A 12,767-nucleotide genomic window follows, 5' to 3' on the forward strand; every position below is an offset into this window, starting at 1 on the left:
GAGGGAGATTAGAGAGGCTACCAAAATAAAGAACTCTATAATAATGGGGGATTTTAATTATCCCCATATTGACTGGGTACATGTCACCTCAGGAAGAGAAGCAGAGATAAAATTTCTCAATGGCTTAAATAACTGCTTCTTGGAGTAGCTAGTACAGGAACCCACAAGGGCTACGTCTACACTGGCCCCTTTTCCGGAAGGGGCATGTAAATTTCATGAGTCGTCGTAGGGAAATCCGCGGGGGATTTAAATATCCCCCGCGGCATTTAAATAAAAATGTCCGCCGCTTTTTTCCGGCTTTTAAAAAGCGCCCTTTTCAAAGTAGGAATAAGAGCCTCCGGAAAAGGGCGCTTTTTCCGGAGGATCGGGGCCAGTCTAGACGCTCTTTTCCGGCTTTTTTAAAAGCTGGAAAAAAGCGGCGGACATTTTTATTTAAATGCCGCGGGGGATATTTAAATCCCCCGCGGATTTCCCTACGACGACTCATGAAATTTACATGCCCCTTCCGGAAAAGGGGCCAGCGTAGACGTAGCCAAGGGGAAGAGGCAATTCTCGATTTAGTCCTGAGTAGAGCGCAGGATCAGGTCCAGGAGAGAACCGTTACAGGACCGCTTGGGAATAGTGACCATGATATAATAACATTTAACATTCCTGTGGTGGGAAGAACACCTCAGCAGTCCAGCACTCTGGCATTTAATTTCAAAAAGGGGAATTACACAAAAATGAGGTTAGTTAAACAGAAATTAAAAGGCACAATGACTAGAGCCAAATCCCTGCAAGCTACATGGAAACTTTTTAAAGATACCATAATAGAGGCCCAAAATAAACGTATACCCCAAATTAAAAAACATAGCAAGAGACCTAAAAAAGAATCACCTTGACTTAAACACCATGTAAAAGAAGCAGTCAGGGACAAAAAGGCATCTTTTAAGAAGTGGAAGTCCAATCCTAGTGAGTTAAATAGAAAGGAACATAAACACTGTCAAATCATGTGTAAAAATGTAATAAAAAAAGCAAAAAGATTTTGAGGAACAGCTAGCCAAAAACTCAAAAAGAAATAACAAAATGTTTATTAAGTACATTAGAAGCAGGAAACCTGCTAAACCGATGGGTCCCCTTGACAATCGAGATATAAAAGGAGCAATCAAGGATGATAAAGCCATTGTGGACAAACTAAGTGATTTATTTGCTTCTGCACCGTCCGTTGTGGGTGATGAATCTGAGGAACTGTCCTGGATTGAAGTGTCATTAGAGGAGGTTTTGGAACAAATAGAAAAACTTAATGTTAACAAATCTCCAGGACCAGATGGCATTTATCCAAGGGTTCTAAAAACTCAAATGGGAAATTGCTGAACTGTTATCTGTGGTTTGTAACCTATCCTTTAAATCGGCTTCCGTACCTAATGACTAGAAGGTAGCCAACGTGACACCAATATTTAAAAAGGGCTCTAGAGGTGATCCTGGCAATTACAGACCGGTAAGTCTAACTTCAGTACCGGGCAAATTAGTCAAAACAATAGTAAAGAATAAAATTGTGAAGCATGTAGAACATAATTTGATGAACGAAAGTCAACATGGTTTCTGTAGAGGGAAATCATGTCTTACTAATCTATTCGAGTTCTTTGAAGGGGTTAACAAACATGCGGACAAGTGGGATCCAGTAGATATAGTATACTTAGATTTTCAGAAAGCCGTTGACAAGGTCCCTCACCAAAGGCTCTTGTGTAATTTACACTTGCCATGGGATAAGAGGGAAGGTCCTTTCTTGGATTGAGAATAGGTTAAAAGACAGGAAACAAAGGGTAGGAATAAATGGTAAATTTTCAGAATGGAGAGGGGTAACTAATGGTGTCCCCCAAGGGTCAGTCCTGGGACCAATCCTGTTCAACTTTATTCATAAATGATCTGGAGAAAGGGGTAAGCAGTGAGGTGGTAAAGTTTGCGGATGATACCAAACTGTTTAGGATAGTCAAGACAGAAGCAGACAGTGAGGGACTCCAAAAAGATCTCACCAAACTGACTGATTGGGCAACAAAATGGCAACTGAAATGTAATGTGGATAAGTGTAAAGTAATGCACATTGGGGAAAATAACCCCAACTATACGTACAATATGATGGGGGCTAATTTGGCTACGATAAATCAGGAAAGAGATCTTGGAGTTGTCATGGATAGTTCTCTGAAAATTTCCATACAGTGTGCAGCGGCAGTCAAAAAGGCAAATAGGATGCTAGGAATTAAGAAAGGGATAGAAAATAAGACACAGAATATCTTCCTGACCCTGTATAAAACTATGGTACGCCCACATCTTGAATACTGTGAACAAATGTGGTCTCACCTCAAAAAAGATATTTTGGCCTTGGAAAGGGTTCAGAAAAGGGGCAACTAAAATGATTAGGGGTTTGGAACGGGTCCCATATGAAGAGAGGTTAAAACGACTGGGCGTTTTCAGTTTAGAAAAGAGGAGACTGAGGGGGGATATGATAGAGGTATATAAAAGCATGAGTGGTGTAGAGAGGGCGAATAAACAAAAGTTATTTATTAGTTCCCATAATAGAAGAACTGGAGGACACCAAATGAAGTTAATGGGCAGCAGGTTTAAAACTAATAAAAGAAAGTTCTTCTTCACACAGCGAGTAGTCAACCTGTGGAACTCCTTGCCAGAGGAGGCTGTGAAGGCTAGGACTATAACAGAGTTTAAAGAGAAGCTAGATAATTTCATGGAGGTTAGGTCCATAAATGGGTATTAGCCAAGGGATAGAAATGGTGTCTTTGGCCTCTGTTTGTCAGAGGCTGGAGAAGGATGGCAGGAGACAAATTGCAAGAGGTCAGAAATCCATCTCCTGCTCCTGACTGGTCCTGAACACCCGCTAGGTGTTCTCTATTATTTACTTGCTCAGAAGTATTTAATGTGCTGTCCTGACTGTGTTCTATTTGCCCAGGGATGAGAGTGCTACAGATTTTGTCAATGGCCCTGTGGCTATATGAGTCACCCAGTAATCTCCACATGTGGGGGTATTGAGGACTGTGAACACCCAAAAACATTATTCATATGGTCATGGCGTAGCCATAACTCAGAATAGAAAAGACAGTGATAGTAAGATGGTAATCTGCCAAAGAAACCTTCAAGTTAAATGCTAGTTCTAGAGATCATTCTTAACCAAAATCAAGGTGACTTTTCTGTGTCAAATGGTGTCTTGAGTAGCTGCAAAAGTAAGACTAGATCTTGAAATTCTTACTCACACAGCTCTCATATAAGTCATATGTGGGTCCTGCAGCTTAGCAGGCCTGGGATGGAAGTTTCCATCCTAACTGTACATAGCCTGGAACCCTGCAAGTACAAACAGCTGTCTGTTATTAGCTTTAACATATGTATTTGAGCTGGGAAACTACTAAGCATTAAACAGGTTTGACCTTGGTCACAGATCATAAGTGATAAGAATGGCGTTGAGCCAGTATGCGCACACCCGGTAAACATCTGTAACTAGTATAGGGAGCCCTGTGCCCGTTGAGACTCACCAGGGACCTAGACCTTGGAGGATGCCCTGGATTCCCTTAGCTGAAGCCACATCCACTGCAGCCTGATGCAAGGTGACAGGAATGGGACTCCCCACAGACTGAAGGGACGTAAGCATTTCTAAGTGCCTGTTGCTCTCTTATGCATTGCTCTGCCTGTGTTTATTGATGTCACTTTGTAGTAGCTGTGAACCATAGGGCAGCATTAACAATGTAACAGTAGTGATGTAGTTAGATTAATAAAAGCAACTATCCCTAATCAACTCAGTGTAAAGTGAATCCATAATCCTGTTTGGCCATGACCCTGTGAGTTGTCAATAGCACTGTTCTCCAAGGAGTCTCACTGATTTCAATCAAACTACTTGCAATGGAAGCTATTATTCAACATATGGGGCTCACAAACTGGCCTATAGAAGAAACCCTTCAATTAAAACATGCTACGATCATTTTGCAGTAATATTTTTCTAAAAAGTTGCACATTTGTTCTTAAATCCTTTCATTCACTGGCTTATTCTTAGCACCTGACCTAGAGCATGCAATAAACTCCTGCCGTTGGTCATCTGTGCGTTTCATACTGAAACTGTTCAAACGTCTTTCTATATTTTTCCACATAGAAATAGCTCATTTGTGAAAAATGTCATTTTAGATTTCAGGAAGGGAAGTTGGTTTAACACCTCTGGGTCTTAGAAGCTTTTGAAAATTTATTACAGGTCTTTTATTAAAACTCTGCTCTATTTTTTTTTTCTTTTCAGGGAACCCCAAAGGTGCTATGTTGACTCACAGGAATGTGGTTGCTGATTTTTCCGGCTTTCTGAAAGTGACAGAGGTGAATACCCTGATCTATTCACGCATACTATGAATTTTTCATTTTGAATTTTCGGGTTATTTTGAATCTATCCAAGATGTGGAAATATCCTGGAGAAGATAACAAAGTGAAATCTCACTCTCCTGGGGCCCAAGCCATTGAAATATGAACAACACTAAGCCGTTAGCAGTGAATGACAGTTGATTCCTCCTCAGTTACAGGTACATGCATTTGGGTCTTGCTCCTGCAAGATGCTGAGAGCTTAATTAAGTCTGATAAGTCAATGAGCTGATTTTTCCAGTATTGGGCCCCTGATGATGGGCAAAGAACCCCAGTAAAATTGTTTCAGTTCTAAGCATCACTCTCAATTACTACAATCTTCCCTAGGCTGCCCATTGCATAAACCAATCCACAGAGAAAATCAATTTCCTACTTATTCATTATTTGTTTGATAGCTTTTGTTCTGCACACAATACACGAACAGTCTATGCATCATCGCCCAGCATTAACCACCCTATTAGTGGCCTTCTTGCTCAGATTCCCCCTCATTCCTCTCTTTGCTGCCACTTCTTTGCTCATGAGTGGTTGATCTAACCAGATGACCTCCATTTTCCAGAAGTGGGAGTTTCTCCAGCTTGATCCCATCGCCACTTAGGCCAACCAGAAGTTCCAATGCTTCTGCTCATTTTGGAATCTCAGACTGTGGTCCATTGTAGATGCATTCTCTGGGCTCCTGTATGCCTTTCCCCCATTCCCATTGGTTCACAAGGTACTCCTCAAGCTTTGCAGAGACAGGGCAAATGTTATCCTGATAGCCCAGACTTGGGCCCGTTAGCATAGGAACTCCATTGTCTAGGAGCTGTCGGCGCAAACACCCATCCAGCTTCCTCTGACCCCAGACCTCATCACGCAGGACCACAGGCATCTTTGCCACCTACCTCTACTCACTTCATCTCACACAGCACGGCATCTTTGTTGCTAAACTTGGATAAGCTGGCCTGCTCAGAACAGGTCTAATAAGTCTCCTTTAGTAGCAGGAAACCTTCTACCAGGCTCACTTACTCTGCTAAATTGAGGCACTTTTCATGTTGGTGCCTGCACTGTAATCGGGACCCTTTATCTACCTCCATTCCTCAGGTGCTGGAGTACCTTGTGTCCCTGTAGCAGCACGGTTTAGTGAATTCATCACTTATGGTCCACCTGGTGGATATTTTGGCTTTCCATCAGGGAGAAGCTAGCTGTTCTCTTCCCCTAGTAGGGAATTTTCTCAAGTATATAGACAGACTTCACCCTCCAGCTCAGCACTCTGTCCCTGAGTGGGACCTCAACCTGGTCCGCTAAGTATTCACACCCCTTTAAGGTCCTGGCCTCATGCTCTCTGCATTAACGCTCCTGGAAAGAGACCTTTCTGGTTGAGATCACCTCTGCTGGAGCTTCATGCCCTGATGTCGGAACCCCTATACGCTGTCATTGACAAGGACTAGGTTTAGCTTTGCCTTCACCCAGCTTTTCTTCTGAAAGTGGTCTCCAGCTTCCATAATGGACAGAACATTTTTCTCCTTGTGTTCTATACTAAGCCCTGCCAGAAGTTACAGGGGGAAAAGACTGCACTGTCTTGATGTGAAGCACATGCTTGCCTTCTACATTGACCAGACCAAGCCCTTTCGGAAATCCTCACAGCTGTTCATGGTGGTGGCAGATCACTTAAAGGGGCTACCAGTCTCATTGCTGCACATGTCTTCCTGGATCATGGCGTGTATCCATGCGTGTTATGATCTGGACAAGGTTCCCCCACTGCTTCTTCTGGCACACTCTACATGAGCACAGGCATCTTTGGCAGTTTGCCTGGCTCATGTACCAGTCCAGGAAATCTGTAGAGCTGCAACTCGGTCTTTGGTACATACCTTCACATTGCACTATGCCATCATGAAACAATCAAGACAGGATGAGGCTTTTTGGTGCCACAGTTCTAGACTGTCACCCTCTGACTCCAGATACTCCTCCTGGGTAAGGCTTGTGAATTTAATTGGAATAGATATGAGCAAGCACTTGAAGAAAAAATGGTTACTCAACTTTTGTAACTGTTGTTCAAGATGTGTTGCTCATATCTATTCAATTCCCACCCTATTTCCCCACTGATGGAGTAGATGGCAAGAAGGAACTGAGGAGTGGTTGTGTTGGCAGGATCATACATAGGGCATCACCCTGGTGCCACTCCGGGGGTGGGGAGAAAGCTCTACACCCAACCCAAAGGGTAGCAGGTAGGGTAAAACTTTCCAGCAGCTATGCACGTGGCGCATGCACACCTAATTGGAATAGATATGAGCAACACATCTCAAAGAAGGTAAGTACTTTTATTTTTCAGGCTTGAATATGCAGAGGTCCCCACAATTAGTTCCCAATACTGCAAATACTCATGAATGTGATGAGAGTAATCCATTGAATTCTTTTCAGTGCCTGTAAGATTGGGGCTTAATTATCACAATAAAATGTCAGTGGAAGTGTTCACATTAGTAAGCACTAAGAACTTGACCCTGCAAGATGCTGAACATCCTCAAGTTCAACGGAAATTGAAACTACTTAGTATTTTTGCAGAATCAAGCCCCAAAGCCCGACTGAATGTCCATTGCAGGAAATAGGATTTTTTTCATTCATTTTTAATGGGATTGGATCAAGACCTAACACTGTCATTATGTAGTTGAAGGCTAAAGCACTTAGCTATTTGAACATTACTGGAAACGAGTATATTTATTATCCACCTTTAATATATGATGATCCAATAACTTGCCGCACTAAGGAAATTTAACCAAAGCATGAAACATTCAAAGCGAAACAAGGGAGTAAAATCCCATGAATTTTCTGTGAGAAATGCATGCACATAGGAAGTTCTGTGCCATGGTTGCTTTGGCCACGGACTTTTTAATGGAACATTATTTTTGAAAACTGAATTTGTTTCTAGAAAGTATTTGTCAGATACCAAGGAAAAGAAATTTCACAAAGGCCAAGCGTTTACCCTGGAACAAATCTGACCATATTTGCCAAATACAAAATAAAAAACCACCGCTGGTTTGGAGAAGGGAGCAAAGATTTTAATTTTTTGGGAAAAACTGAAAAAAATCGCATCAAAGGCACAAAATATTTCTCTTTTTTTTTAGCAAAACAGAAAATACAACCTCTCCCGTGGTGAGACTGGTTTTTCACAACTGTTCTCACAGATTTTGAAGAGACACTTGCAGGTAGACTAGCGGCTCTCAGTATCTTACTCGCCTGTAAAAAAGACTGCCATATAAAGGCACAAGTGAAACAGGACAATGAAAATACTAAATTTTTACTACATCTGATCTCAGGAGATTGCAGGAAAGAGTGTCCCAATGAGAGGCCGCTTCAGTATTCCTTTCCATGGGAAAGAAACTCAGGGGCTTCTATTGACAGTTACAGCAGAGCATTGGAAGTACAAAGCGGATGTGGAATGATACCATTCTGATTAAGCAGGGTTTTACATCCTCTTTGCACTGGCTTACAAGGCACAACATAATGGACAATCCAGCCCTCAGTTTCTGCAATAGCTGTAATATGGCTATCCCTACAACTTGAAACTGTTCTATGTAGAGAGGGGTTTTTTTTTGTTTCCTTTCTGATTATATGGAATATGAATCTGAAATTGGATGTGCACAGGTGGCCCTTGTGGCTCTGCAGAGCTCCACTAACTTCAGTGAGGATGCACATGGACAAAAGGGGTCATAAAGCCTAAACACCATGGCAGTGGTGGGCAATAAGAGGCTCCTGGGCTGGATGTGGTTCACCATGGTTAGTCCATGGTGGGTCACCAGACGCTTTATTTACCTGCGCCTCTGCAGGTATGGCAGCTCACAGCTCACATTGGCCATGGATCACTGTTCCTGGCCAATGGGAGCTTCAGGAAGTTGTGCAGACTGAAACACTGCTTCCCGCAGCTCCCATTGGCTGGGAATGGCAATCCACAACCAAAGGGAGCTAGCGTAAAGCTGGAATAGCTAACCTCTGGCTCCTGTCAGGGTCGACCAAATAAAGGATGTATTCCAGGAACAAAAGAAAGTTGAAGATTGGTGGAATACATTTGGTTCTATCTCCAGCCAGCAAAGCAGCCCTGTCCCAATTTGAACTTATGCTGGGGACTATTTTGGCTCTGGCCATTCCCATTATTGACAGAGTTCCTCCTGTCTCAGCTGCACTGAGGCTGAGTGGAAGTGTGAGTGGGTACTCAATGCAGCTGAGCACTGTGCCTGTAATAGTCACATCCTGAATCAGTCCTGTTTTTTGTTTCAATGTAGCACTTTAAAGACTAACAAGATGGTTTATTAGGTGATGAGCTTTCGTGGGCCAGACCCACTTCCTCAGATCAAATAGTGGAAGAAAATTGTCACAACCATATATACCAAAGGATACAATTAAAAAAAATAAACACATACGAAAAGGATTTTTTTTTTAATTGTATCCTTTGGTATATATGGTTGTGACAATTTTCTTCCGCTATTTCATCTGAGGAAGTGGGTCTGGCCCACAAAAGCTCATCACCTAATAAACCATCTTGTTAGTCTTTAAAGTACTACACAGTCCTGTCTTTTGTTTCAGCTACACCAGACTAACACGGCTACATTTCTATCACTATCCTGAATCTGGACATTTCAAATGCCCAGACACCCGTTTTGAGGCAGATGTCAACCCTGAGTGTGCAACTCTTTTTGGTCCCCTCACTTTAAAAGCCCATGGTGGGAAATTGTATTCCTTTGTGTCAGGACTTGTTTGCAGTATGAGCTGCAGAATATTCTTGATAAATACAATCTTGCAGAGGGGAGAGTTCTCCTTTGCTCTCTATGTACATCCTTAAGCGCTTTTCTACTCCCGCTAACTTAGCTTCATTGATGTTGTGGCCTAACACTTCACTTCGTATGCTGCTCTCTCTTTCTTGACAATCTTCACCCTTATGTTCCTCTGGTGCCATTTTTCTTTTTATTGTTTTATGACTCTTTTGTTGTCTTCCTGTCAGTGTTTCTTTCCTTTCTGTCTCCCATGCCCTTCACCTGCAGAAAGTGATCTTTCCGAGACAGGACGATGTGCTCATCTCCTTCCTGCCTCTGGCTCACATGTTTGAAAGAGTTATACAGGTAAGAAACCTGCCTGAACTGACTAGGCCTTGTGGGGCTCCTTGTGTTTTTCTTCCAGAGTCAGTGGTCTCCTTCTTGTGAGGATGTACACATTTCCTATTTGCCTTTAGCACACATGTTTGAGAGAATGGTACAGGTAAGGTCATAGTGTGAGTGGAAGTCCTCTGTTTCCACACTAAACAATAAGATATAAAATAATAAACATAGCAAAATACTCCACAATATACTATAGAGCTAAAATGGATCATACTCCAAAAGTGTTGTGGGTGTGGCTCCAGGGTGTGGTTCTGATTTCATTTCAATAGGTAAATCTGGGGCAGCTCCAGGGGAGTCTCTGGAGTATAACTGAGATCAGAAAATGGCATATGTAGAGAAATAATTATGGTCTGAGAGCAAAAGAGATCTATTCTCTGAAAAGCTGTTCCCAAAAAGGATAACCAGCAATCATGGTGGTTAAAATAGTATTGTACATATTCTTTATCAACTTCACTCTTTATATGGTATAAATAAATCAGATATGCAGAAACTGAAAAGCAGGAAAAAAATCTATGGTGGTGGCGTTTGCAATGTTCCTGGCAGATAGGTGCAATAATTATAGAAGCCATTGTGTCTTGGAAATAATGACAATTAGAAGTACTGACTCATATAAGTGACTTCTCATTCTTTCCAAATAAGAGAGGTGATAGCTTGTGTTATAACTCCTATTTTGTGCAGGAGGTCAGATAAAATTATCATAGTGATTCCTTGCTGGCCTAAAAAATCTATGAACTAGTGATTGACCAGAACTGTGAAGTTTGGATCTGGATTCAGTTCTGTGGTGAGATTTGAGACAATCCAATTTTTTTTATCCAAATCTGAACACCAGCTTTCCCGAAGTTTTTATTTTTGTGGGATTTTTGCATTTGTAGTTCAGCTTTGGGCCTTACTGTAATAACAGCTATACCAGACTTAGATTACTTTCTGTTATCTGAAGAAAACTGCACCTTGGAAATATGTGCTTCATAGAGAATTTGGAGAGAAGGATTCAGTATATTTCTACATGTAATCTCATTTTTATATTCACCCTGGTGACTCTACAATAGTCTTTTTTTTTTCTTTCTAACGGTGTGTCTAGTCTACTGAGTTTTGTCGACAAAAGTGGACTTTTGTCGACAAAACTATACCAGCGTCTACACTACCGCTGAGTTCTGTCGACATAACGTCGACAGAACTCAGCAGTTTTGTTGACGTTGGTAAACCTCATTTTACGAGGCATAACACCTTCTGTCGACAGAGTTCTGTCGACAGAAGGTGTTATTGCCTGTAGGGTTGCGTCTAGACTACAGGGTTTTGTCGACAAAGCAGCTTGCTTATTAAACATAGCTTAATACAGACTCAGTTGATGAAATTACTTAATCAATTTTAGGAACACTTGAAAGCAACTGAGTTCACAGGATACTGTTGTAGTAAAGAGCTCTGTGTCTGCCTGCTAATCAGTCTGTAATTAAAAGTATACACCACCTGCATTTCTATTGCAAAACTTCCTTTACACGATAGGTTTTTCAAATACATCTAAAAGTTATCTTTAAAATAACCATTATTTTTGGAATAGCAAAATAGAACTTTCACTGTCTTCAGACATTTTTATGCACTCATAAAACTTATAAATAAAACTATTCAGACTCCTGGGATTACTCTTTAAACCTCAATATCTCCATTAATGATTTTTTTTTCTCTGTGCATATATGGTGACTCATTTTTTTTCCCATATGGATCTTTAATTATTTAGCCATGAACCATGGGCATATGTGGGTTCAGGGAAGCAGACAGCCTTGCCAGGCCCCTGGGCAAGGTGGGGGGCCAGTTTCACACTCCCAGAAGAGACGAGGCCTCAAGTGGAAGGGGTAGGACTGGGGCAGCCACCTTCCATGATGCAGAGACCATGAGGCGCCCCCTCCTCAGTGCTGCCTGGAGTGCACCATGCAGTGCTCCAGCAGCTATTTAAAGAGCCCATAAAATAAAGTAACAGTGGATGGGAACCCCAGGCCCTTTTGAATTGCTGGGCCCTGCAGCAGTTGCAGCCTTTACTGCCCACCCCATCAGCAGGCCTGTGTGGATTTGAAAGAGTGGTATCTCTTAAATCCACAAGCTTTCATTGATTAAATTCCTGTGAGTACCTAGAGCATAAATATTAACAATGTTGTAGCCCTGTCAGTCCCAGGATATTAAAGAAGCCAAGTGGAGGAGGTAATATCTTTGATTAGAACAACTTCTGTCAGCGAGAGGCAAGCTTATGCAGAGCTCTTCTATGTGGTGTGGGTGCATAACTCCCATTTACTCAGTAGAAGTTATAAGGCTATTTCCTCATAACTTTGGAAATGTAAGGTTTGAGGTGAGGGAGGAGTTTAACAGGCACATGAGAGAGTTAGGTGGTTCACTCCCAATGACTTCCAATGGGACAGTACTGGGGGTATTCTGCAATTTTTCTATGGCTCCAAATTAGGGGTGTAAAATCCTGTTTATTTAGTTAACTGGTTAAATGTTAAGATGTACCTGTTAACTTATTAAACAGTAGTGGGTAGGAGGGCCACCACAGCTGGACTGGTGTACTCTCCCTTCCCCCTCACTGAGAACATGGGCTGCTCTGACTGGCCGGTTGATACAGCCCTTGTCTACAGTGGGAGAGAGGGGGGGTGGACTAGGCCAACTGTGGACAGGGGCTGCTCTGGCTGGTGGGTTGGAGCAGCTGTGGCCTGAAAGGGGCTCTGTGGGGCTGGAGCAGCTTCCTGCCCATAGCAGGTGGGGAGCTGCTCCAGCCCCTCCTGGTTAACTGTAACCATAAGCCTCATACCATTTACATCCCTACTCCAAATGCAACAACTGCAGAATTTCCCCAAGAATAAATGGGATTTGATTGCATATTCCTTACTATCCTTTGTGTCCTGAGAATTTCCTCTCCAACCCAACAAAAATCAATCAATTTAAGAGATAAATAAAACTGATCACTCAATGATATTGCATTTTTTTGCAATGCCTAAAATGTACTGGGGGGTTATGAATTAACTCTTCACACTTGACTTGGCTAGGCAGTAACTTCTTAAATATACACTAATGTTTTTCACAAAGGAGTGGCTTCTTTTCACCAAATGCGTACCTGGCATGCTCTGACAGTTGTTCTGATTTTTTGCTCACTACCCGAAACTCTACTTCCCCCCACCAGAGTCTTCACATTGCACTCAGAAAAGGAGTTTTACCTTACTGTTAATATGTTGTTGCAATAGTATTCCTGCTCAGAATGAGAGGAACCATGGGTTCAGGCAGTTG

General features: G+C 42.1%; 1 protein-coding gene across 4 annotated transcripts in view; it reads left to right on the forward strand.

Moving 5' to 3' along the window:
• The window catches only part of ACSL6 (acyl-CoA synthetase long chain family member 6), a 124,713-nt gene that overhangs the window by 84,164 nt on the left and 27,782 nt on the right, over positions 1–12,767 (forward strand). For 3 of the 4 annotated variants that reach the window (XR_012896353.1, XM_006116077.4, XM_075900364.1), the window contains exons 10-11: positions 4,268–4,341; positions 9,387–9,464. Coding sequence is in view for 3 of the 4 variants with exons in the window: in XM_006116077.4 (XP_006116139.3) it covers positions 4,268–4,341; positions 9,387–9,464 (152 nt within the window). In the remaining variant the exon portion in view is untranslated. Of the gene's footprint in view, positions 1–4,267; positions 4,342–9,386; positions 9,465–9,522; positions 9,601–12,767 lie in introns of all 4 variants that reach the window. The other variant, XM_006116076.4, reaches the window with a different exon arrangement.

The sequence above is a fragment of the Pelodiscus sinensis genome, chromosome 17 (assembly GCF_049634645.1).
Source record: "Pelodiscus sinensis isolate JC-2024 chromosome 17, ASM4963464v1, whole genome shotgun sequence".
NCBI lineage: Eukaryota > Metazoa > Chordata > Testudines > Trionychidae > Pelodiscus > Pelodiscus sinensis.